The 23,756-nt window shown below is 43.9% G+C and overlaps 1 protein-coding gene and 1 long non-coding RNA gene across 12 annotated transcripts in view; one reads left to right on the plus strand and one right to left on the minus strand.

The window, feature by feature from the left end:
• The window catches only part of HIPK3 (homeodomain interacting protein kinase 3), an 89,696-nt gene that overhangs the window by 33,078 nt on the left and 32,862 nt on the right, over positions 1-23,756 (minus strand). For 5 of the 11 annotated variants that reach the window (NM_001199411.2, XM_015286319.4, XM_015286318.4 and 2 more), the window contains 1 exon segment: positions 14,298-15,390. In NM_001199411.2, the coding sequence (NP_001186340.3) occupies positions 14,298-15,388 (1,091 nt within the window). In that variant the 5' untranslated portion in view covers positions 15,389-15,390. 11 annotated transcript variants of the gene reach the window in all.
• LOC107053368 lies at positions 374-1,587 on the plus strand. Its single transcript, XR_001466530.3, has 2 exons — positions 374-1,264; positions 1,358-1,587. It is a non-coding gene; the product is annotated as an uncharacterized LOC107053368 (long non-coding RNA).

The raw sequence follows: 23,756 nt of genomic DNA on the forward strand, positions 1-23,756 counted from the left end.
GTTCCATGATTACTTTAAACGTAATTATTTAGCTAGAACACATGACTCGTATTTCCCTATGAAAGGCTCTCTACTTAACTGGATTAACACACTATTGATGGCTCAATTCTGCTGCCAGAGGCTACTGTCAAGTCATCATTTCCAGAACAAACCTATAAGCTACGTTCTTTATCCCATGTACGCTATTACAACAAGCTCATCATGAATTGGCTCCCAAAATGCTCTAAAAAATGCTGTAAGGAACATTCAAGAGCTGCATGACACAGGATTACCTGTTCTAACGAAATCAGAACATGCATCAGTCACAGGTCAGAAGGCTAAATACGTTGAACACCTGATTTTTCTACATCGGTGGCTTTTTTGAGGCTTTTTCTTTTTTAAACATAAGAACAGTTCAATGCCGTAAAAATTGACTGCTGGCTTATAAATAGGTACAATTACTTTCTCCACCCACTTCTTAACACACACGTGCTACCTAGGAGATTTATTAATAGCTGGATAAGCAAGCTATAAGGGGAGAACGGAAGCAACCACCTGCGGCACTGCCACACGCTCAGGGTAAGGCCACAGGGAAACAAGGCCTGTGCTGCTCACCTCTGTAGGGCCCTCCTTTCCCTTCCCTTTTTGCAGGGCAGGAACAGGAAGAGAGAGAGGCTGAGAGGAGCCCTGTTTCCACACAGTACCCAGGAACGATTTCAATACAAACCCGCTTTTTTCTTAACTCGTTTCCATTTGCACATCCAACTAAAAGCAAACTTGCAGGGAACCGTAGCTAGTCCCCCTCACACGCACAAAAGAACTGATTTTGAAGTTATATTTATTAACTGGAACAAGAGTGCAAACAGAGGAATTTTGAAGCCTACTTCCTTTCCCCTCCCCCAGCAGTCCTGTTTGTTTCCTGGGGTTAATAAAGCTGAGAGGGAGACAGAGCAGGGCCGTTCCTAATGCAGGCACCCAGAATGCCCTTTAAAGGGCAGGAGGGGAACAACCACCAAGGTTAAAGTATGCAAGGACCAGGATCCAAAGAAAACATTTTTGCGAGGGCCGAGGCATGCCGAGGTGCCAGCTGCAGACAGCAAGGGGCAGCCCTCAGCTCGGGCAGCTGGTCACACAGCTTTGGGAAATCACCTTTCCTACAGTTTTCCCCATTTGTTCAGACATTTGCCTGGCTCAGCAAAATCAGCAGGCAGCGATTCGGTTTTGAAACATCGGTCACCCGCGCAACAAAAGTATCCGCTGTGACAGATCAGGACCTCTCCGCACAGTGAGTATAAAACCTATTTGAGAAGACACAAGCAGGCTGTGGGACTCTGCTGCTGGCTTTGGTCATGCTACAAGTCTTTGTCTTTCAAAACAGAAGCAAAAGAAACAACATAAGGAAGCTCACGAGCCCCACATGGAGCAGCTGGGAGAGCATTTGAGGAGCTATCGACACAAATGTACCTTCTTAGCCTTCACTACTGCACCTCTGCTTATGTTTTCACTGTCAGCCACTAAATGAACTGGATACTAAATGGATCTTTGATCATTCAGAGCCAGTGTTGTATTTTCCAGCTGATGATTAAAGGCTGATGCACATATTCCAAAGCCCTTTGCCTCCTCCCACCTGTTACTGAGGGTTACACAGGAGAAATAATGAGATTACGCAGAGGCAGACTGCCCCCCTCCTTTAGAAAGGAAAGGATATCCTACCGCCATCTAAGTGTAATTGTGAGACATTGCTGTCTGACAGAAATGTGTGCCTAGTGCTTAATTTTGTAAAAGGTATTAGAAAATACCCCTACATACGCATTTGTAAAAGGTGCACATTTCACAAATCACATTTCAGTGCACTGAGAAGGTTTTCACGTGTCATAAGCAAGATCAAAGAAGGAGAGACCACGGCTAAGGGAAAGAAAACACTCAAAATGTAGTTTGAATATAAACAAAAAGATGCAAAAATTAACAATCTTTCCTTAAAACGCAGCTTAAGTTAAAAGTTAACATCCACAAAGGGACCACATTCAACCACACTGCGGATTAATACCCAGGAAAAAGGTAAGAATTCCTTTCAGCTACGAGTTATTTAGTAACAAACAGCAGTCTATTCCACGTGACAAACAGAATAAAGGAAGGCCAACAGATTTAGAAAGAAAGAAAAATAGAACTCAAAGGCAATGTTCTTAATTACACATAGTCCATTTTCGACTCTCCTTGCATTTCCACCTCTTTTGGCACTCTACAAACTAGCATGCCACTAAGCCTCAAGCCTGCAAGCCGCGTGGGAAGGCCCCGGTTATGTAAGGTGTTATTACAGCAGCAAAGCTGGCCGCTTACCTGAAGGTACTTAAATACTCCAAATAATCACACAGATTAGTAAGCAACTGTCAGAGAAAAGCGTTACCTACCTGTAACGTAACCAAGAGCTCCTCTAACACTCGCACGTGTAATCGCTTGTAGGTATACGTGCCTTAAGGGCTTCAAGTTGAAGATGTTGGGTCTTGCATGTTTACTACAGGCCAGCAGGCAGAATAGGACTTACCACTATTCTCTGTACTCCCACACGGTTCCAAGTTAAGGAGGATTCCCCAGCCACTAACTAATTATATCAACAAAGCCCATATGCAAAAAAAAAAAAAAACCAAACATGTTTTACAGGCAAAGTATTCTTCCTTCAGAGAAGAAGAGGAACTCAAACCCCTAGGAATACCTAGCAGCACTCATATCCCATATGAAGCATCTGCTCTAGGTACAAGGTACATCTGCTTTGCTTAAAGAACAGTGCCCAGCAGAAATATGCAAAGAATCCCATCCGGCAGGCCTATGGGTGGCAGGCATGGGAGTGCATTTTGGAACAAATCTGAGCTGGTTTTCATTTTTCAAATACTTTCTCATAGGCTCAGTCTCACAGAAGCCTGCCACAAAAATTAAATACAGCTCTGAGAAGATTTTTGGGAGCAACGATACAGAATGAATTATTACATGTAAACAGACCTGTGATTCAGAAGTAACTTGGATGGCCCTCAATCTGCCCTCTCTGGGCAAATGAACAAAGCAAGTGCTAGAGAATCTCTAGTTGCATTTCTTCTTCATCAACAGAGCCTTTAAATACAAACAAAACATCTCTTAGTACATTAAAAGTACTACATCCTTTACTTGGTCCAGTCTAACTCCAAGGTCAAGACTGTTAAAGCATCAGACTACCCAGGATGCCTCTAACAACTTCTTCTCCAGTCCAGTCTTTATAGGGCTGTATGGCCCTTCACTTGAAGAGCAGCCCTTTCTTGTATAGATTTCCTCCCCCATTTTCTGCATGCTTAGGTTGAGAAAATGCACATATTCCCCTTGCAGCCTTCCCTTTCCTCTCTTACCTTTTTGCTACCATGGAATCCTCAGTCCCATAAACACAGGTACATGCAGCTTTCCTCCTTAACTTCCCTGTCCTGCAAGCATAGTTTTCTGTTTTTCTTGGAGAGAACACTAAGAATACGTGCTGTTACACACCAATCATTGCCATTTTAGAGGCTGGGAAGCTTTTCACACATTTCTCTACAAGCCTTTCTGCTAAAGAAGAGAATCTGTTGTTATGCCACAATAATGTCAACAAGCACACTGAAACGCTGGGCTTGGTTAGACCTTGTTTCTGCCGTTTTTCTGTATTTCTACCACTTGTCTCCCCAGACAAGAGTGATCAATTCCAGATCTCTATTTTGCCTTCTTCGATATCCTCAGAAGGCAATGAGAATGTGAGTTAGCCCCCCAGAGCTATGCATATGCTGATGACCAGGTGGCTACCACAAAACAGCAGGAACAGCCACCGGTCTCCTACTTACCTTAAGGATGGATGATCTACTTGCAGATGTTGATAACCAAATTAGCAAACAGGCATTTTGCAGGCGCTAACCTCACACCAGCCAGCAGCACCCAGCTGGCATCTCAGCAAAGGCAGATTCTCTGGGCACAAAAATGTTGAAGTTTCAGAAAAGCTACAAAACAGGAAGCTGTGTAGGGGCACAACCTGCACCCAACCCACTGCTGAAATATCACAGTATGTTCTGGGGCTTTTCATTTGATTTTACACCAGACACCTCTACATTAGAAGAGTGCTTAAGAGTCATTTGATATCATTTGCACACAAGCTAAGAATAGCGTTGTAGGTAAAAAAAAAACAATGTAAAAAGTGCTCCTCATTTGTAAATACTTCGTAAACCATATCCAGCAAACCTGAGAACAGCCAGAAATGAAGTGCTAATTAGATTTAGGCGATGCTGAAGTCGTTACTTCATGAACACCACCACGTGGCTACAGACTTGCTTTCCTCACCTACTCCAGGTCTGCTGCATTCCCTACCAGCGCTTTGGAAGTGGATTAAGGGAGCGCAACAGAGTCATCCAGGCACTAATAACTCATTAATTCCTGCTTATCCTTTTATTTAACACATTAAGGTGCTACAATTTTTCCCCCTAGTTAAATATCTGAGAGTTTCCTGCTATTTTAGTGTGTTTTAAGCCCACGCAAATCAAAACCAGCTGGTATCAAGATTAAACATTATGTTCAATAGGGAAATTACATAGGGCAAGACATAAGCAGCACTGATAAAGAAAAAGCTATACTGTACGTCAACTGTGTGTGATAAAACACTCACGCCATTCAACTAGTAGTAAGTCAGACCATAACAGAAACAGCAAGAAGTAATTTCATTATGAGTTAAAACACTTGACTTTTGTTAGCACCTCTGTGTATAGAAGTTAATTATAATCCAGACAAACTTCATCTACAAGGCTTTCCCATTAATTCTTTACATACAGCAAAGCATTTGAACGCTTCTCCGGTGGAAGTTGTTGAAATAATTCAAGACTAGATGAAAGCCAAAGCAAAGTAAGAAGTCCTATTGCATAATCTACCTATTTCTTTCCTCCTGTTTCACTTTTTAAGCCTCATATTACCAAAAAATGCTGACCCATGACCCCACGTCTAGCTACCATTCGAGAGAGGTCGAGTCCAAAACTGGTTCCATCTCCAGACATCACTGTGCCCAGTGTGATCCACCCCATGATGGGAACACCATTAAGTACTGCTATCAGTTTGTGACCTACAGCACACTCTAACAGTTCAAATCAGTTTTAGAACTTTTAAATTGATGACACTACAGTAATATTCAGTTTTAAAACCTTTCATACAGCATTACATATACATAAAGTTCCAGATAAGCCAGGCTCAGCACATATTAGGCTGTGAGGAAAAAAACAAACACATGAGGAATCTTGAATTCCATGGAGCTTCTACCATCAGCTTAACAGAGATGCAGAAATGAGTCAATTTGCACAGCACTGTGTGTGAGAGAGAAAACGTTTCCTTCCTCCCAGCTTCTGTGGGAACCGTGCTTCCCTGCTTGTGCTGATGAGCATGGGGACAGGAGGCCGTAGCACAGACCCAGTACAGGCCACACTGCACGTGTTCTGAAGGTACTTCTTTTCCATTTTTTTTTTCCCCTTTTAAATCAGGATAGTATGTTATGTGCTGGTTCAGAGCAAAACCAGCCAAGTGTAAGAAGTTCTGCATGCATGCACATTGTTTATTTGCAGTTGCCCAACCTGCTTGCTTTCTAACTTGGGCACTAGAGGGGATGATGAGACCTCAGCTGAGATGCACCCCCATCCCCCCAAGACTGCATCCACACAGGAGCAGCTGTCCCAGCCTGCAGGTGCACAGCCATGCAGGCACAAGGGGCAGCAACCCTGCTGGGTGCTGGGTGCTCATGCAGAAGGCACCCACAAAGCAGCTCACCTTTAGAGCAAAGGTGAATTCCACCACGCCAGGTGGAAAAGATGCAGACTGGGGTGCAGGCTTCTGTTTCCGTCACGTTGATTGAGATCTGTAACGTCCCGCTCTTACAGCAGAAAAACAGAGCCATATTTTCAAGATAGGAACAGTGGGAAGAGCTAGACGTAGTATTTACAAATACAGCTTGACAGCTAGCACTGCTGTTTTCTACAATTAAGATATCTGATAGACACCCACCCCCACCCACACAAACATGAACTGAAATGATGAGCGAGTCTTTGTGACCTATCAGTGCAGCGAGAAAAATGATCACATTCAGGTAAAATTGATGTGCAAGAAATACAAGCTGCTTCTCAAAGTTTCACTCATGACAAATTTTACCAGTTAACCCCAACAAATGGAAATACAACCAGGAACAGAGCTCTTTCTCCTTCAACATTGTACAGGTTTTCTCTTCAAACCGCAGACATTTAAACACCAGGAGAACTGTCATCTGTGCTCTCATTTAGGCTGCTGCTGCTCCTATCACAGCTAATTGAAAACACAGGCTGGAATTGCTTGCGTCTCACAGTACCTTCTAATGCTTCAGGTGTGTTGTGCCTGCTGTTGTGACTCAGAAAATATCTCCCTCAGAAATATGACAACCAGAAGGCCGGCCGCTATTTTATTCTCTCCCATCCCCGTGATACTCAGCTGGGTGCTCAGTGAGAATAAAAGCAGCTGTAAATTTGCAGGAGCCCCATCATTCTTTCCTACAGCAGGAAAAATAAAACCCTCCCCCCCAAAAAAACACCACAAAATACACATGGAAAACTATCCTTGTTTTCTACTTCTATTAGTATGAGAGACTACAGTATGTCGACTAGAAAATAAGAGAAGTGCAACTACATTTATTATCAAGGAGATAGATAAATGAGGTTTGGATGAGCCAAGATTGTCACTCCTGGAGGGCACTTCTAATGGCCGAGGTTGGGGCCTGGTAATCACAAAACAGAGGTCCACGGCAGGAAGTCAATTAAACAATTAATGAGCACTGCACACAAAGTGCAAACAAACACTTGCCAAATCAACAATTTGTTTTCAAGCACAGGGCACAGAAGCTTATCTTAACATTAAACACTGGCTGCTCAGATAAGGAAATAAACCAGCAATCACAGCCCTGCAACTTTAAAGGGAGAAAATGGTTCAGAGAGCCTCAATTCACTCCCGGCAGCAAATCCACACATTATCGCGTTATCGGGACTCTCCTCTGCTCTGTACCACTGACGGTAACCATGCTGGCAAATCTAGCAGCTGACTTTGAACACGCTGACCTTGAGCAGGCAAATGACCTTAGCAGCATGTACTTCTGGCTTATTTCATTGCCGCAGCCGAGCAGCCTCACCATCTATAGTAGTCTAGAGCCTCTGGCCACCACCCCTGCCTATTTTAAGATATCCCAATACACTTCAGTGATGCACAGTTCAAAGTGATAGAATAACATCTGCTAGCATATTTAAGTGCGAGTTGTTTACAGAGGAATTTTTAGCTTGTTCTCGTACTTTGCTTCCCTGACAGAACACTCGAGTTTATTAACAGAGCTTTACTTCCTATTTCCATATCTAAGAAAAAAAAAAAGTGTTAGGGTTATTTTTGAGCACGAATTGTAGGTATTGTGAAATGAGAAAGAAAAACAAGACGTCCCACTCTAGATCAAGCTTATTTTGAAGTTTCAAGTATGTGACAGCAACGGGTGGACTTGAAAAGCAGTTGCTTCCTGAGACGTTGATTCCTGCATGACTTCTCCCCTTGCTAAAGGAAGCCTATACCCGTGTTTATCTGTAAGCCAGGTTTTCAAGTGGTATTTCATATGTGTAAATTGCCTGCTGATCTGATGTTAGAGATAACTAACAAATTACTCTGATGCAACGGGTTCATGTGTTACTGCTGAGTTGTAATAACCCATTATGCCTCCAATCCTAATCCACAAAAGGAAAAACCCACTGCAGGCGGGTACTGCCGATGGACACTCTCTGGAGTAACCGGAGTGACGTGGAGTACACTTAATCACATTTAATCAAGCGACAAAGCCCAGAGGGAAAACAAGTCTGGCCAAGAGCACACAGCCACTATGACTGTTATTTTAATTTCTAAGGGTGTGCAAGAGAAAACAGAAATTGCATGAAATTGAAACAACAACATAAATAGTTCACGTTTATTCTGAAGCTAAATACACAGGTGAATACTGGCAAGTAAAAAGCAGTCCAAGTGCAACAGTCTCAGAGTACGCACATAGCTCTCGCTGTAGTCATGGACAGGAATTAAGCCACACAACTCAGCTGCTTTACTCCTTCCCCACATCCTTTAAAAGAGAAGAGAGAGCACCGGACCCAGTCACTGCTTTCAGCCACAGCACAACTACAGGCTGAGTAAAACCCACCCACAGCTCCAACATTTATCACAAGGACTGAAGGCAAGGCAGCCTGGAGCCAGTGGCAGATGAACTTACAGTTCTCTTGACAAGTATGCTGGGGCCGAGGAGGAGGGGTTGGGGGTGGATTTATGTACCAGCAGCATCGGGACAGCAGAACGCAACGGATATCTCTTTTTCCATCCCGTCTGATTCTCCATGGGAGAGAAATGTAAAAGGAGGAGGGGGGGAGGGGGAAAAGACTGCTCCCATCCAACAGGAATACATCCAGCCGTGATTTTTTCAGCTCTCTGAGCTCTGCTGCAACACTAGTGACTTTTGGCATTTTGTCTGGAACAGCTCTGTTGATTAGCAACTACCCTTAGTTGGAAAGCAGGAGGAAGGATATCACTGACTGACTCAGGAATGAGCAGACTCCGCTTACTGCTTCTACTCATTTGCTTATCCTTGCGGGCACACTGCTGAATAAATCGGGATCGTATTTTACCACTGTCACCACTGGAACAGAAAAACAGCTCCAAGCTGCAAGGGTTGCTTTATAGTCAAATACTTTCCAGTCTGCAAGCAACACTCGAGTGCCCCACAAGCCCACCACAGCTTCAGCTGGTCCCCTTTTTTATAGAGGGATCAGTTATGCTGCTTTCTGTTCACTTCAGTTTCTCATTGACTTTGAACAGTTTGAGGATGGAGATGTCTGGATGCCACGGAAAGCATCCTTCCGTCAGGAAACTGATTCTTTGCTCTCCAAAAATATTTTTAATGATAAAATTTACAGCAGCACAAACTGAACAGTATGATAAAGCAGATGTGTTCTTGGAAGGCAGGAGGATGAAAGACAGGAAATTTAACCACAAGTGCAGCTATACAAAAGCAATGAGAACGATGCCTGTTAAACTGCCTTCTGGGGCTGCACGTGAGGAACATGCAATGAACTAGCACATCAGTTCACACCCACACAGACTATCTCAAGTTTGTGACATCGGGACCTTGGGAATGCTAAGCTTTGTAAGGTTTCCTGAAGACTTGCTTTCAAAACCTTGTTTTCTAGGAAGACAACCTCAAAAAAGTCAACAGAAGAGTGATTTCCCTTGGAAAACCAAAGCAAACCCAAGCAATAGCTCCTCCCAATCGATGATGATGGTTTGCAATCACGGAGTTCTGCCCACACAAACAGTGATAGAATGTTGCTGCTACAAACTCTCCCTTGGCAACCTATGCTCAGCTTACAATGCAAATACAGCCAGGTAAAAAGTGGGAGGACAATAATATTGGAGAAGAATGAGGCTCTATCATTATCAAACCCTGCTACATAAATGCTATTAGACAAAACCGTTCATCTCTTAAATAATTTTTTTTTTTACCTGCTTTGAACAACAGCTGAATGCTATAGACAGCAGCGAGATGCAGAACAAACCTGTGTCGTTTGGGTACTACCTAATGAGTAGGACGGAGCACCTTGACCACCAGTGTTGCACACAGCTACTTCAAAGGGGAAAGACTCTGCAGAAGCTCCAACAGAAGCTGCTCTGGGAAGAGTGCCACGCAAGAGGAGAGGTCTGCTGTGGAAGCAGATCCAAGAAGTTCCCTCTGAGCACAACACTGAGGCCACACACAAGCTCTTTCCATGACAATGGAAACTGCTAAATAAAAGTAAGCAAGCTCCCTGGGCAAGTCAGCAGAACTACCTGGATCATCTTGTAACAGCGATGCTGTGCAGATTACTGCTCCTTGGAATCCAACATTTTGAAGCCTCCCTTCTCACCCTCTTTTCCCAAAACACATATAACCTTATGAGAGAGACAAAGAAAAGGAAAATGACTCCATGAGCAGAGGAACGCCGTGCCTTGGAAAAGCTTCCTACCTCAGTGGATGAGCAAGAGACCAGGGACTAAAAAATAAGAGATGTTGACTCCTCTGCTTCCTAACCCACACCATGGGAAAAAAGAAGCAGCTTTTAGTCCTGGATGAAATGCTTGTTTTCCTCATTTAGGGCACCGCTGATCAAGAGAATAGATGAGCAACATGCTTATACCATTTCCATCTGTGACAAAGGCCCGATCACCTACGCTGTACATAAAAGGGTCTTTCTTCTTTCCAAGAAGTATACACTGCTTAGATCACTCATAAAAGGTCAGCAGTCTTAAAGTGTGAGACCAACAGCAAAGAAAAGGCTTCAAATACCAGATCCCTCTATCCCATAAATATTAAAGCCCAGGCCAGCATAAAAACCACATGTAATACAGACACTGTCCTTTAGGTAAACACTATTTGGAATAACACTTCACCTTTGAAACAGAAAAGAAACCCACAACTTAAGATAGCGCCTTGTGGTTAATGTTTATTTATATCATACTCTCTCCTTGCAAGTAAACAATCTAATTCCTAGCAATAATTTCCAAGAGGTAATGAAAAAATGTCAAAAAGTGTTTTCATATTTGTTTTTAACCACTTCTTTCTCTGCTGTTGACTAAGAGAAGGTGAAATGTAAGTCACCCCACCGTCCACTCACCTGGCTGTATTACACTCCCTGCTTTAAGTCCTAATCTTGTATTACTGCTTGTATTTCCAACCTATTACTCACTTCCACATACAGACCCAACATACCATACTACCATTCAAAAAAAAAAGACAGCATAACGGAAGATTTTGCTGCCTCCTCCATGCTGGCAGTGCTTCATTCATGACAGTCTCATACACAAGAAAAGAAGATAACACGGTGATAAGATAAAAGTGTTTTCATTCACTTCTGCACGACTTCTTTACGTGCTTCTCTGGTTCACTCAACAATGGTGGGCACATGTTTTCAGTAAGGAAAGCGCAAACCTCATCCTTGAGAATGGCCATGGCATTTGTAAGCTAAGAACCCTACCATGCTCAAATTGCTTCCAGAAGAGCTCCTTCCTTTCTCCAGCAGCACCGTACAAGTTTAAAGGCATTTTACCCCATTCCTCTTTGAGATCACGCATCCTAAAACAGCTGTTTAAAAGCAAAACAAAATCCCTGTGCCTCATACGTTTTTCTTTAAATTCCTGAGCTTGGCAGAGTGCTTTTGTACATCAAAATAGTTCAAGTTTCACGTTATACTGGCATTGATACAGACATTTCCTAGACAGTGCGTTGTGCTTATCACTCAGTGGATCCAAATCTCATGTGCTGTCACCTCTGAACAGATATCCCCACTGGTGGCAATACATACAGGGGTTAGCACAGAAACAACTTTGGAAGACTTGATAAAAAATGCAAATGTGATCACACTATAAGAGAGGCACCATAGGAAATAAGCATTTAAAAAAAATAATAATAATAACCACCATTTCCCCTTTGAACTGTAATCAGGTTGACTTATTTTGAAGCCATAAGCAGCAAGAAAACTTGGCTTTTAGTTAGGTTTGTATATGATCTAAATAAACATATAGCGCTGAACTGAAGGACTTCTCAATAATTCTCAATTGCTGCTCAATTTTTTTTGAAGGGTTTGTTTCAACATGCCGTAAGTCAAACAAGTCAAACCTGCACCATTACTCCCACCCCCTGGTAACACAAAAACATTTAAGTACGTTTTGTGATTAAGTATATTGTACAGAGTAGCTTCTTAAGTCAATTGACGAGAAGCACAACCTCTTGCAAAAGATATTCCACCTGAATACAGTGTGTTCTTGGAAGGCTCTTTTTGTTCTCTGAGAAAGCATTTCCTCTTTTGAGCATTTCTTAAGTCAAACTCCTATTTTCTAATAATATTTACCCAGGTCAGGTACTTCAAAACAACAAAACTAAGTCTGAGAAACTGCCAAGCTATGCAAAGTTAACTTGAGTCACTCAGCCGGTAGGGAACCACGCGTCCACAGTGAAATCCACCCTGCTAAGAACCTTTCCGGAACTAAACTTTGAGATGGAAAATAAACAAATAAATAAATAAAAGCCCCACACCAAACAAAAACCACTAAACATAAACCCATTTCAAAATGATCTTAACCAATATTTACCTTGGAGATAACATCGGAACCGTTCAGATAAATAGACTCTAAGCTAAACTTGTCAGACTCTTTTATTGGTATGTTTGTTTAAAATAAATAAATAAATAAGCTTTGACTTAAATGCTACCTTACAGAAGGACTGTAAAACTACACAGGATAAAGAGCATATTTTACTTAACAGTCTGAATATTTACAGTGCACTTCGGTGCCACTTAGTAACTGGGAATTTTAGGTGCACGTGTTGTATCTCTCTATAAAAACATCCTCCAGTCTTTTCAGGAGCTGAATACCATGTAAAGTTCCTACCCTGAGCCAAGGAGGGTGCACAGGTCTGCAAGCTTATGCTTCAAAGAGAAGCAGGAATAGAACTTAGGAACACTCATAACAAACCATGCTTACTCACACTTAAACGTCCATAACGTAACACAATAATCCAACCTACACATGAGGCACAGAGGCCTGCTCCATACATAGGCCAAAATTCTATATGAAGTACAGCTGTTAGGGAGCATAAAGCCAAACAAAACAATGCAACAGCTAAAATGCGTATATGAGCAGCTGAACACAGTTAACAATGCTGCGTGTGAGCTGTGTGAAGTAGAGAAAACCAATGTGAAACTAGACACCACAGAATCAAGTATGACAATAGGACCACCCAGCCTGGTTGTCTACAGCCGCTTCCCTGCTTTAGCTCTTGGGCAGAAGGAGGGCGAGAGAGATGGCAGCAGCTCACAGTCATCTGCAATCACATCCGTAAATAAAAAAAGCCCAAATAAGTGTTTTCAGACTATGCATCTCGAGTATCTGCTGTGCTACGGATTCGCACACAACAGCCGATGTTAAGACATCTGCACTCACATATAACCTCGTAGAACCCACGCTGCCTTTTCAGGACTTGCACATTTCTGTCTGAGGAGCCTGGAAATACAGCAACTTGAATAGCTTTTAACTCGAGAGCTCCCTTGAGCGTATTTCATTTTGTACTTCTCACATATAGCGTGGGTATGCGTCAGTCAACAGCATTTCCCAGTTAAGTTTTCTGTTGATCAACTTTGCATACTTTTTCCAACACTTGGCTGCAATTTGTAATGAAATAACATGGAAATTCAAGTGATTAATAAGAATATTTTACATAAGGACAGTACACAAAATGTTCTTGTTTACAAGCTACAGTTAAATAACAGTTAGATCCTTCTGGCATCAAACCACAATCACCTTCGTTTTGTCAGGCCCAGAACTGCATTGCACAAGTTTTCACTTCCAACATGAATAGCTGGAGCATATTTAAAATTGTCTTTAGATTACTCATTGTCCTCGTTTACCAGCTTCTTACTGACTTTGGGGAGACAGGCAATGCGCAGGACGTATAAGTGCCAACAACAGAGCAGAACTGAAAAAGGGGTTCAATCCAGACAAATTCAGCTTATAAAGGAAACAAAGCCCCTCAGATGGTAAGTAGTAATGGCTTTTACATGTGACACCGACGGGATTCCTTATACAAAGAAAGGATTAAAAACAACATCAGAAATACACAACCATGCCAAGGCCAACGCAGAATGCAAACATTTACCAGGATCACTTTAAATGCCCATCTAGTATCACCTTCAACATTTAAGTAACCCCTCTAACTCAGAAGCTCACTGAAGCCTATGCTGCTGAAGGCACTCAGTCAGAATTAAGTTTATAAGAACACAGCAAAATATTTACAAGCAGTGGAGACAAACAGAGGAGTTTACATAATCTTTGGCAACAGTATATAAAATATGGCATTTCTAGTACACTGTCCAGCTGCTTACATAAAAGTTATACTAGGAAGGCAGAAAAGGAACACTAAACAGGCAAGTGAAGACTAATTTTTGTTCCAGTTTTCTTTTTCAAGTCTCATCGGAGGTCTCAAGATAGCAATTAGTGATGGCTTCAGACAGAGCAAAGCAAAACACGCGTCTAGGAAAAAAATTAGCATTATGAAAACGTTCAGAGCAAATATTCATGTTTAAAACAGCAACCAACCACTCAACCATGGGATGATCTACACTGCCTCTGTGTTTTCCAAATTACTACTAGTTAATTTCAAGAGTAATTATTTAAACCATTCACTCCATTAAAAAAAAAATGCATTACAAGTTAAAAACAAAGTAAAAGACACCTACCTATAATACCGGGATTGTAAATAGGTTGAACAAATAGTCTTTGATACATGGCTGGCAGACCCAAAATCTATTACTTTAACCCGGTAAGGCTGCCGAACGGGATCCACCAACATAATGTTCTCTGGTTTGAGGTCAGCGTGGATTAAACCAAGACTTTTTAGTTTTTTCAGTGCAGTGGCCACCTGTTGTAGAATAGGCCGTATTACTTTCAGTTGCAGAGGGCTGAATTTGTTTTGCTTCAGGAAGTCATATAAATTCTGTTCCAACATCTCGAAAACCAGACAAGTATGGTTACGATGCTGAAAGCATTCGTAGGCTCTCACAAAATTGAATTCATCAGCATTTTCAGTACTTAGTCTCGCTAATATGCTCACTTCTATTTGTCCTTGGCGTGCGTACGAAGGATGATTCTTCAAGATTTTGATTGCCACAATCTCATTTGTCCCCCTTTTCCAGCACTTCACCACTTGACCGAAGGTCCCTCGCCCAAGGAAATCAAGAACCTCATAAGTATTTTTCACCGAGCACAAAACCTCATGCTGTACCAGCTGGTAGTCTCCATCTCCGCTTGTACCAGTTTGTTTTGAAGTTGCAGCAGTTGTCACAACTGTCACTGGGTTTCCTACATTGGTTTGCAACATCGCAGGCAATATGGACAGTTCATCAACAATCTGCATCGTGCTTTGATTATCTAGCTCTTCACTCTTACGCTTCAATCCACATCGCTGGGGTCCTTCCAGTATATCTGCTCTGCTTCCTTGTGTCCCACTCCGAGGTGCTTCCAACTGAGCTTGCTGCGCCTGCGCCGCTAACGCTTTTGTAGCACCTGCAATATTTTTTAAAGCAACAGCATTTGACTGCAACAAAACGTTCTGTCCTCGAGGTCTGTCAAATGGGTTTTTAGTCTGAAGGAAAGTACTAACCCTGTGGGGAGAGATTCCAAAGTTTTTACCATTCACATAGATTTGTGGGTAGGCTCTTTCGTGGTACACACAACTGCTTGGTTCTAGTTTGAGTTTTTTCACACTACAAAAGGCACTTGACTGGGTTTGATAAACATATGGTGGATAGACCAAGACTTGTGAGGCCATACCTGCAGAGGGAGAGAAAGAGAAAGCATAGGTAAGAATTCAACATTTCTGAGGTTTGCAGCAGTTTCCTCATTTAAAATGAGCAAACAAAAAAAGAATCAGAACAGAAGTATATTTGCCAAGCTAGCTAGCTTAATGCAATCTTGTCTTTAGTTTCTTATGGAAAATGCAAGGTCATCAATCCTGCCCAGTGCAGAGTCTTTAGCACACAGACTGCAGCAGGGTACAGCAGGCAACGTTCTCACTCAGCACACAGGGCAGAAGTGAGACGGTCTGCAGCAGGCAGTGCTAATGATTTTTGACGTGGAAGAACTACCTTTGTGCATAAGGACACAGTTTTCATTTAAAAACCTCCAGCATTTCCACATACAAAGATACCACAGTCTTCAACAACTTAAGATAAACAACTAATTCAAGAAGATATGATGTAAAATAACTTAATAGTCCTTATTTGTGAGATGACCCTGCCTATCATCCTACCTGAAGATGGCCAAAAAACACAACAATCCGTACTCCAGGAATTGCACTGCCAAGAAAGCAGCAGTGCATGACAGGGCCCAAAATACCTTACATGTGTACATGCTTACATAAACAACTGTCATTTTCTGGATAAACTAAAATGTATTTTAATTATTCTTCACATACACACAGGCATATACACATACACACTGTTCTGCCTTGCTAAAAGGGAAGTGAAAATTAAAAGACTGTGGATTGTTTTGATTTTGGAAGTCACAGGAAGACTGAACCCAAGGCTTCAATCTGATCGACTCTATCTTTCTCCAGGCCATCGCTCTTTCAAAAGCCTCTACAGCTTCTCAGAAAGAGGCACTGCATCTCAGAAATCAGGAACAAAAACCTGCCCTGTGCAAAGCAGTAGCCACAGGAGCTTCCAGACCTCTGCTCCACACTGCACAGGCCTTTCCCAAACCCAAAGCTGAATGAGCCAACAGAACATCAGATAGGAAACAAGAGCAGCACCACGTCTGCACAGACGACAAGCAATCTCAACTCCACCTTAAAACACGGAGACAGAATACCTCACAGATGCCATACCTCCCAGCTCTTCCGACCCTGCTGTGTACCACTCCAGATCTGTCAAACACCATCTTAAACCTTTGTGTCACGGCATGCTGAACACTAAGAAAAGGCACCGACACGCCATCTCAAAACACAAGCAAACGTCCTACAGATTGTTGAACCCTCTCTTAAATAACACGCCCTGTTAAAAAGCACTGTGTTTAGATTGAGAAATATCCCTGAGTATCCCCTACATAGCTTTAATTTACACCATTTTTAGTACCTCAGCGTACCAACACACTTGTGGAAATCATGCATGAGTTTATTTTTAGACCCACCTTAACAAGAAAAACACAAACCGCAACACAAAACCTCATCTAAACTAGATGAAGCTGACATACAGAGAAGTACAGAAGGTAAAGCTTAAGATAGATGGAACTTCAATTCTTCAGAGAAATCCTTCTAATTGACCACAATTCTGACCCAGCTCAGGAAATGCTTTAGAAACAAGCAGCAGGCCCAGGCACGGCGCTGCGGCTCTCGGCTGTCCCAACAAAAGGCAAACACTACACCAAAGCACTGCTGTTGCTAAGTGAGATGATCCCGCTCTCACCTACTGTACAACCTCGTTTCTCCACGCTCGCTTAGCATAACCGGGGTGCTGCCTGCTCCGCCTCACTTCCACACCCCCGTAAAGCTTTGCTTTAGGTGAAGAGCACACGGGGATTAGGGAATAGAAAAGAAGCCTGGCACGGCCACCCCGCGTCAGGCCCAGCCTCCAATTTAGATGACAAATCTAAACATTAAGCAGACACAGCAGTCCAGCCACGTCGCTAAGCTCCTGACAGAAACAGCTCCAGCGCTCACAGCCAAAGCTGCGCCCCGTGCCCGACCCGCAGGCTGAGGGCCGCTGCACTGCACCCTCTGTGCCCTCTGTGGGCCCAACCCACCTCACTGCTCCCAGTGGAGGGACAGATGTCCAGGTGGCCGCTTGGGGAAAGGAAAGCAGCCCTCAGCCTACATCTCCAGCCGCCACCGGCAGCTCTGCTCCCAGATAAGGAGTGTTTCTTGAGCTATTAGATGACATACCTGGGAGAGCAACCTGTAACGCAGTCAAGGCAGACTGAACTAACAGATAAATTTCACTCCAGAAAAATAAGAAAGGGTCTTGAAGTTCTTTACGCGCATATAACCTCTTGCTTTCCCCTAACACTTCCCCCTCGCCACCACTATTTTACCGTTTCAGACAGAAGCGCACTCTCTGTACTGGAGCAAATGAAACGAAATACACAAGATCAGCACCCAGCTTACTCGGCACAACGCTGCTGGAGGTCTCCACTTGGAGAAGCTGTGGTTATTAATAGAATGAGTTCTCCCCCACCAGCTGACAACCCAGCCACATACACAGACAGCAGAGCGGTACGAGCCTTAAAGAGAACAGGAAAACACCACGGCTCCCCTTCCTGACACAGCACTGACTGGCACGGTGGTGTGGGGTTTTGCTTTGTTGTGTTGGTATTTTGGAAGATTTGGCTTGCAGTGTAATCTTACAGATACCTACACTGCAAAGAAGCAAAGATGACCACGTTACAGTGCTGGCTTTGGAGGTGTTTCTAAAAGAGCTCTGCTGGTTAAAGACAGCAGCATACTGCACATTTTCACCTGCCAGGAGCGGGTTGCCCCCTACCCAGGCTTGTCACAAACCATTTCACTGAGCTCACACATCTTTCTGCACATTTCTTATCATGACTGCTCCCGCTTCCTCATACAAACTGCAGCTTGTCAGACTACATCTATATTAACAAGCGGAGCAGCACGACAGGACAGGGACCCATACAGCAAAGCTGCTGGTGCTGAAGGAAATAAGAGCATCCCGTGCTTGTTTCGGGGAGCATACTCGAGCATGCACACTCACGAGCAGCTGGAGTACATCTTCCAGTTACACTGCATTTAAAACCAAGTCCAAACTTGTGCACAAGACCACCGCAGGATGCAGAGCAAACAAAACAGGCGGGAGAGTCACTGAAGAGCACAGTCCCCACACAAAGCACTGGAGCAAGATTTGACTACTAGGGTAGCTTCAGACTTGATTTTCATTGCCTTTACACTCGCAGATGTCCGTCCATCCATCCCCCCTCACGTTGTTCCAGCACTCCTCCCCCATGCACCGGACAATTATTGCTCCGTAGGCAGAGGCACACGCAGGCTGAAGGCAGCTCCTAGCTTGCTTCACGTGTCGGACATGGCAGGTGAGTGGGGCAGGGGATGTGCACAGGAAGGTCTGTCTCACCACATTTACCCATTATCACTACATCTAGGCAGCACCTCTTCAAAGAGCATTGAGACAGCTTGGCTCTGGGTTTAAAGCAGGTAGAACTGAGCAACCTGCACTTCAGCTACTATTAGGTTATACAAGATGAGTGAATTTATTAATAGAGCAAACAAAGAAATGTGTTTTCATAAAGCAAAGAAAAACAGGAGGCACTTCTCCATCTGCCCCTTCCAGCCAAGCCTCCCTTGAGGCAAACCAAGCCACGAACCCGCAGCCACTGCCCTGTGGAATGGAACACTTCTGGTAAAGCATTGCTGCTTTCCACCTAGCCGCACCAGTGCTCTTTGCTAGATTCTTGAAACTAATTCTCCAGCCTTCCCAAGCAGCCCTAGACAAATCCATAAACATGACAAATTTGGCAGGCTGTAACAGCCTTGAGAAGCACAGGCTGTTCCAGGCTTGACCACCATTAATAATTAACTTCAGAATGACATTTCCTCCTGATAGAGAATGGGGGTGGGGGAGAAGAGTAATGAGAGTTAGTAAAAGCACCGCGCTACAGTTCAGGAAGAACTGCCATGCTACAGCTTCAATTCTGAAAAACAAACAGGGCTTTTCAGTGCCCCAGCACCACAAGCCCTAAACTGTACCTTCTGGTGAAAGCCCTGCAGCACAGCCTGGCCCAGGGCACAACCTAATACTTACAGTTACACTTTAACTACAGAAAACTTGTTTTCCTGCTTCTTTCACCTCCCAGTCAGGGGGAATTGCTGCTGACTTAACGGCATCCCCCCTCCCCCTTGCAAAGGTCTTCTGACTGTACGGTAGCTTCCAGCAAACCAAGAGCCCAGCAGCAGCACCCCTGAAGCATTGTACTTACAGTGTTTTCAAAGTGGTGCATGAAGTAAGGTTGCTATTATTATTCCCAGGTTAAAAAAAAAAAAAGAGAAGAGTTTGTTTGTTTTGCGTTAGGTGTCACACGACTCTTGAAGTTATTTAGCAAAGGCACAACTAAATTAGTTGCCCTCTCTTTCCACTTTGGTGCTGGTGGCATCTTGGAGTTAGGGTTAGGCTTGGCTGCATCGCTGAACAAGCTGTGCTGCTGCGGGCACTTTCATACCAGTGCCATGTTAATGCCCAGGAACACCCTTACTTCAACCACACTATTTGTAACAAAGCACTGGCAATCAAGATAACTCGGAATTTAAAGAAGCAAAACACAATAGGAGTGTCTTGAGTGCAGAGACAGGCGCAGGAAACCCAGCTCCCACCTACCCCACAGCCATTCCTGCCAACCTGCAGAGCCCCAGCGTGGCGGCACAAGGCAGCAAAGCAAAGGGGAACACACGGAGCGGCTCACCAACAAGCCCTACCTCAGGAGTCGTTTCCTCCCAGCCCTAGAGGTGCAGCCGGACAGGGACTGCATGCCCAGAGGGGTGCAGAGGCAGGCGCACAGCCAGCACCGACAGGCACCTGGCAGCACGGCAGCGAGCCCCAGGACAGCACTGCAGAGCCTGGAGTATTGGACAGAAGTGACAGGCAGGACCTGGGAGTAAAGCACGTCTATTTGCAAAGAGACCTCTCAGAGCTTTGGAATTCTCGTGCAGCAGACGCCAACAGGGCTGCAGAGCTGCGGATCCTTCGCCTCCTGCCAATGCCGCGTGGAGTGGGCAGGGTTACCCGGGCTTTATAAAAGTCATAGCACGAAGCAAACCATAAAGCGATCGAGTTCTGCAGCTGCGAGCTATAAAGTTACTACCTGCTCCAGAAACACGTTACAAGGCTTGTTTGGGCAACATCTGAGCACTTTTACAGGACACAGTAACAGAGCTGCAGTGATACCAGAAATGGTACTTCAATTGCACTGCTACATCCTTCAAAAAGAAAAAAAAACCACAAAAAAAGTCAGTATTTTTCTGTTTTACCCATACAAGGTGTTCAACACAGGGTGCCTTTACACTTCAGGCAAAAATATAATTACCAGGTTGATTGAACAGTTGGTTCTGGGCAAAAATAAAATACCCTGAATGAGAGCGTAACAGATTCTGCTTCTAACCTCCGAACTCATGACTCGGGAAACCACAGAAAGATATCAGTGACTGCAGCAACAGAGGGCTCTGCTCACAGATGCGTTTGCATTGGTTGTTTAAAAAGAAAAAGCAAGCGACAAAACCCACCTCAATGGAAAGTACAAGTTCGGTCAAGTGTGATACCAACAAGTCACAGCACCGCCACCTCACCGCTTGGAAACAGAACCCCATATATTTAAGACAAATGTATTTTACATCAAACATCAGCGTGAACCCGTGACTCAATGCCAGCATTTGTAGCAGCAGCAATACCAGAGAACACAATCGCTACATTCACATTTTCCACAAATACCAACAGCTACATCTTATGATTCCAGTATGACTGCAATCACAGTTAAAAAACATGAATGGAACAATATTTAAAGCATCTATTTTTACGCGAGGCAAGAAGCCGTTACGCAACTGAAAAGAAAGGAAACAGAAGTTGTATCTGCCACCAGCTCCCAATTAGACCACGCTCTCTACATCAGAATGTGCCATCATCAACACAAATGGCACACTGCAACCGGCCTGCGCCTCGCCGGCCTAATCTCTTCTTTTAAGAGGTTAATTCCGTTTGAACCTGAAAATAGGAGACCCGCTGAAATAAAAGTCTGTGAAGCCCTGACAGCAGCAGAGCCCTGCCCTCGGTTCTGTTTGCAGGCATGGGAAGCAGCACCCGGAGACGTCAAATGCAGCTCCACTGTGACTACAAGCCTACATGGCTATTTTCCTCATTGCTACTTCAGCTTTGTCCCAGACTTCATCAACTTGGTGGGGAATTTTCAGAAGGGTTTCAGAGGGGGAAACTTCTTTCACAGTTCTGAAAATGTGGAAGTAGTGTTCCCTGTGGGCAAAACTCCCATTAGAAACACATACTCTTCTCAGAATGCTGTCTTTCACTTCCTAGCAAACCAGTGGCAGTATTAAGCTATACTACAATATTTCCCAAAGCCGTCCATGCAACAAATTTCTCCCTCTCCCCTACATAGAACTTATTGATTTAACCATACAGAAGGATGTGCAAAAGGAGAGCAAGATTACACACAACACATGATCCCAACAGCTAGAGCACGGTACTGCTAAGCTCAAGCCAGCTTTTCGCCTGCTGTGTTCCTTTCCATAGAACAATCTTCCTATTTGTAAAAGAAAGCAGCTTTTAACTTCCACTCGTGTTTTAATCCTTACAACAAAGTTGAGCCATCTCTTCGATCGGGCTTTATAAACACAGCCCCAAAGAGCACTTGTCACAGAGAGCTCCCAAAGCGTTCCTCGAGGAAAAACTCCCAAGTTCCCCTGGCAGAGTCTCAGCAGGACGCCAGCTCACAGCATCAGTTCCAAAACCACAGAGAAAAGGTCTTCCAAAAAACCCTTTCGAGTATCATGAAAGCAACACATTCCTATCAGGCTGAACACCAATTCATTCCTTGCCTCGCAAAATAAGTTGATGTCCGTAGGTAAGGAAAGGGGAAACAAAGAGCCTTTTTCCTTCTCTTAGGAATGTAGCCCGTTGCTTTAGGAAGGATCCGCAAGGCTGCGAGCACCAAAATCCCTGCGCTGAAGAAATACAAGCGATGGGGGAGGTTCCAGTTTCCTAGAACTGTGTTTCCAGGAAAACAGAGGCAGGAAGGCATTTACAAGGCAGTGATGTACACTAGCAGCTTTTCAGTCTAAAGGCAGAAAGACATCCTTAGAAACAAGTTAAAAAAAAACGTTCTGAAGATTGTTCAAGTTCCACCAATTGTCACGCACCGACTCAGGCAGAACCTGCATGACACACAAGAGGAAAAGAAAACACTCCGGCCCCACACGGAGTGCAGCTGCACCGTGAGTGCAGTTCCAGCTGCAGGCGTTGGAGTAGAGCTTCTCCCATCCAGGACTGAGTTTCTTCTCTCCCCTCCTCACTGCCAAGAGGTGAGTGCCAGGTGAGACCTGCTTCCATTTCACAGCTCATGTTCCAACTTGGAGTAAAGCACAGCTTAGGTACAACTCCTAAAGCGACCCAAAGCAAACTGTCTCAGCTACCAGACCCCACTCACGCCACGGCTTACACTCAGCAATACTGTGCTCAGACCTCAGAGCTGCAGCCATCCCCTTGCATTTGGTTGGTTTTATTCTTAAACCACGATGATGCGAATGGGACTCTCAACAGAGTGCTAGGACACGGCCTTTCTTGTCCCAGAATTGTCCACCTTTTGGAAAATGGTGTAAGAAAGAGTCTGCCAGCTATCTGAATAGGGAACTGCAGGCCCCATGCGTGTATTTGGTGAATAATGGTTATACAAATAGGAAGGGATTTTCGTTTGATAGTAGCCAACGTTTTACATGAAAAGCATTAGTCATGTTTGGAACGTGCTTAAAAACAGTACTAAAATAGTTTTTTAGCGATGGTAAATTATATTAGTACTAATGGGAAGAGTCATAGGAATGTGAGATGACTCATTTTAAATATAGTTTTTCTGACGGCAGCGTCATTCATAACATACTATAATAAATCTGCACGTAACAATGCATTTAATTTTTAATGATTGGGATAGTTGCTGTAGCTTTGATGATACTAAAAATACACCAAAATATTTGCTCACCTGCTTTATCTGCGGATATTTTACTGTCTCTTGTTTTATCGCTGTTCAGAACCTGAACTCAGGGTTCTGCCAGGCTCCGTCCTGTTGTATCTAAATGCTGTACAGTGCAACAGAGTTGGAAGGAAGGTCATACTTTGGAAACAAATGGTTTCTAAAGTTTCCTGAAAACACGGGTCTCTAGAAGGGGGTGAAAAAGCCAAGAGGTAACGGGATTTCCCAAGCCTTATGCTTCATTCCAGGTTGATTCAGGTCGACTAGAGGGTGCTCACTGCCTGCAGAAGTGAGAGAAGGTAACCCACTGCGAACCCATTTCATAGCACTGCCTACTGAACGTAGCTTTAAACGTTGCTATGGAGCCATCAGAGCTCTTCAAGGCATGCTGCCCACCCATCAGCCATCTCTACAATGCTCGGTGCTTATTC

Source organism: Gallus gallus, chromosome 5 (genome assembly GCF_016699485.2).
Source record: "Gallus gallus isolate bGalGal1 chromosome 5, bGalGal1.mat.broiler.GRCg7b, whole genome shotgun sequence".
Classification (NCBI taxonomy): Eukaryota; Metazoa; Chordata; class Aves; order Galliformes; family Phasianidae; genus Gallus; species Gallus gallus.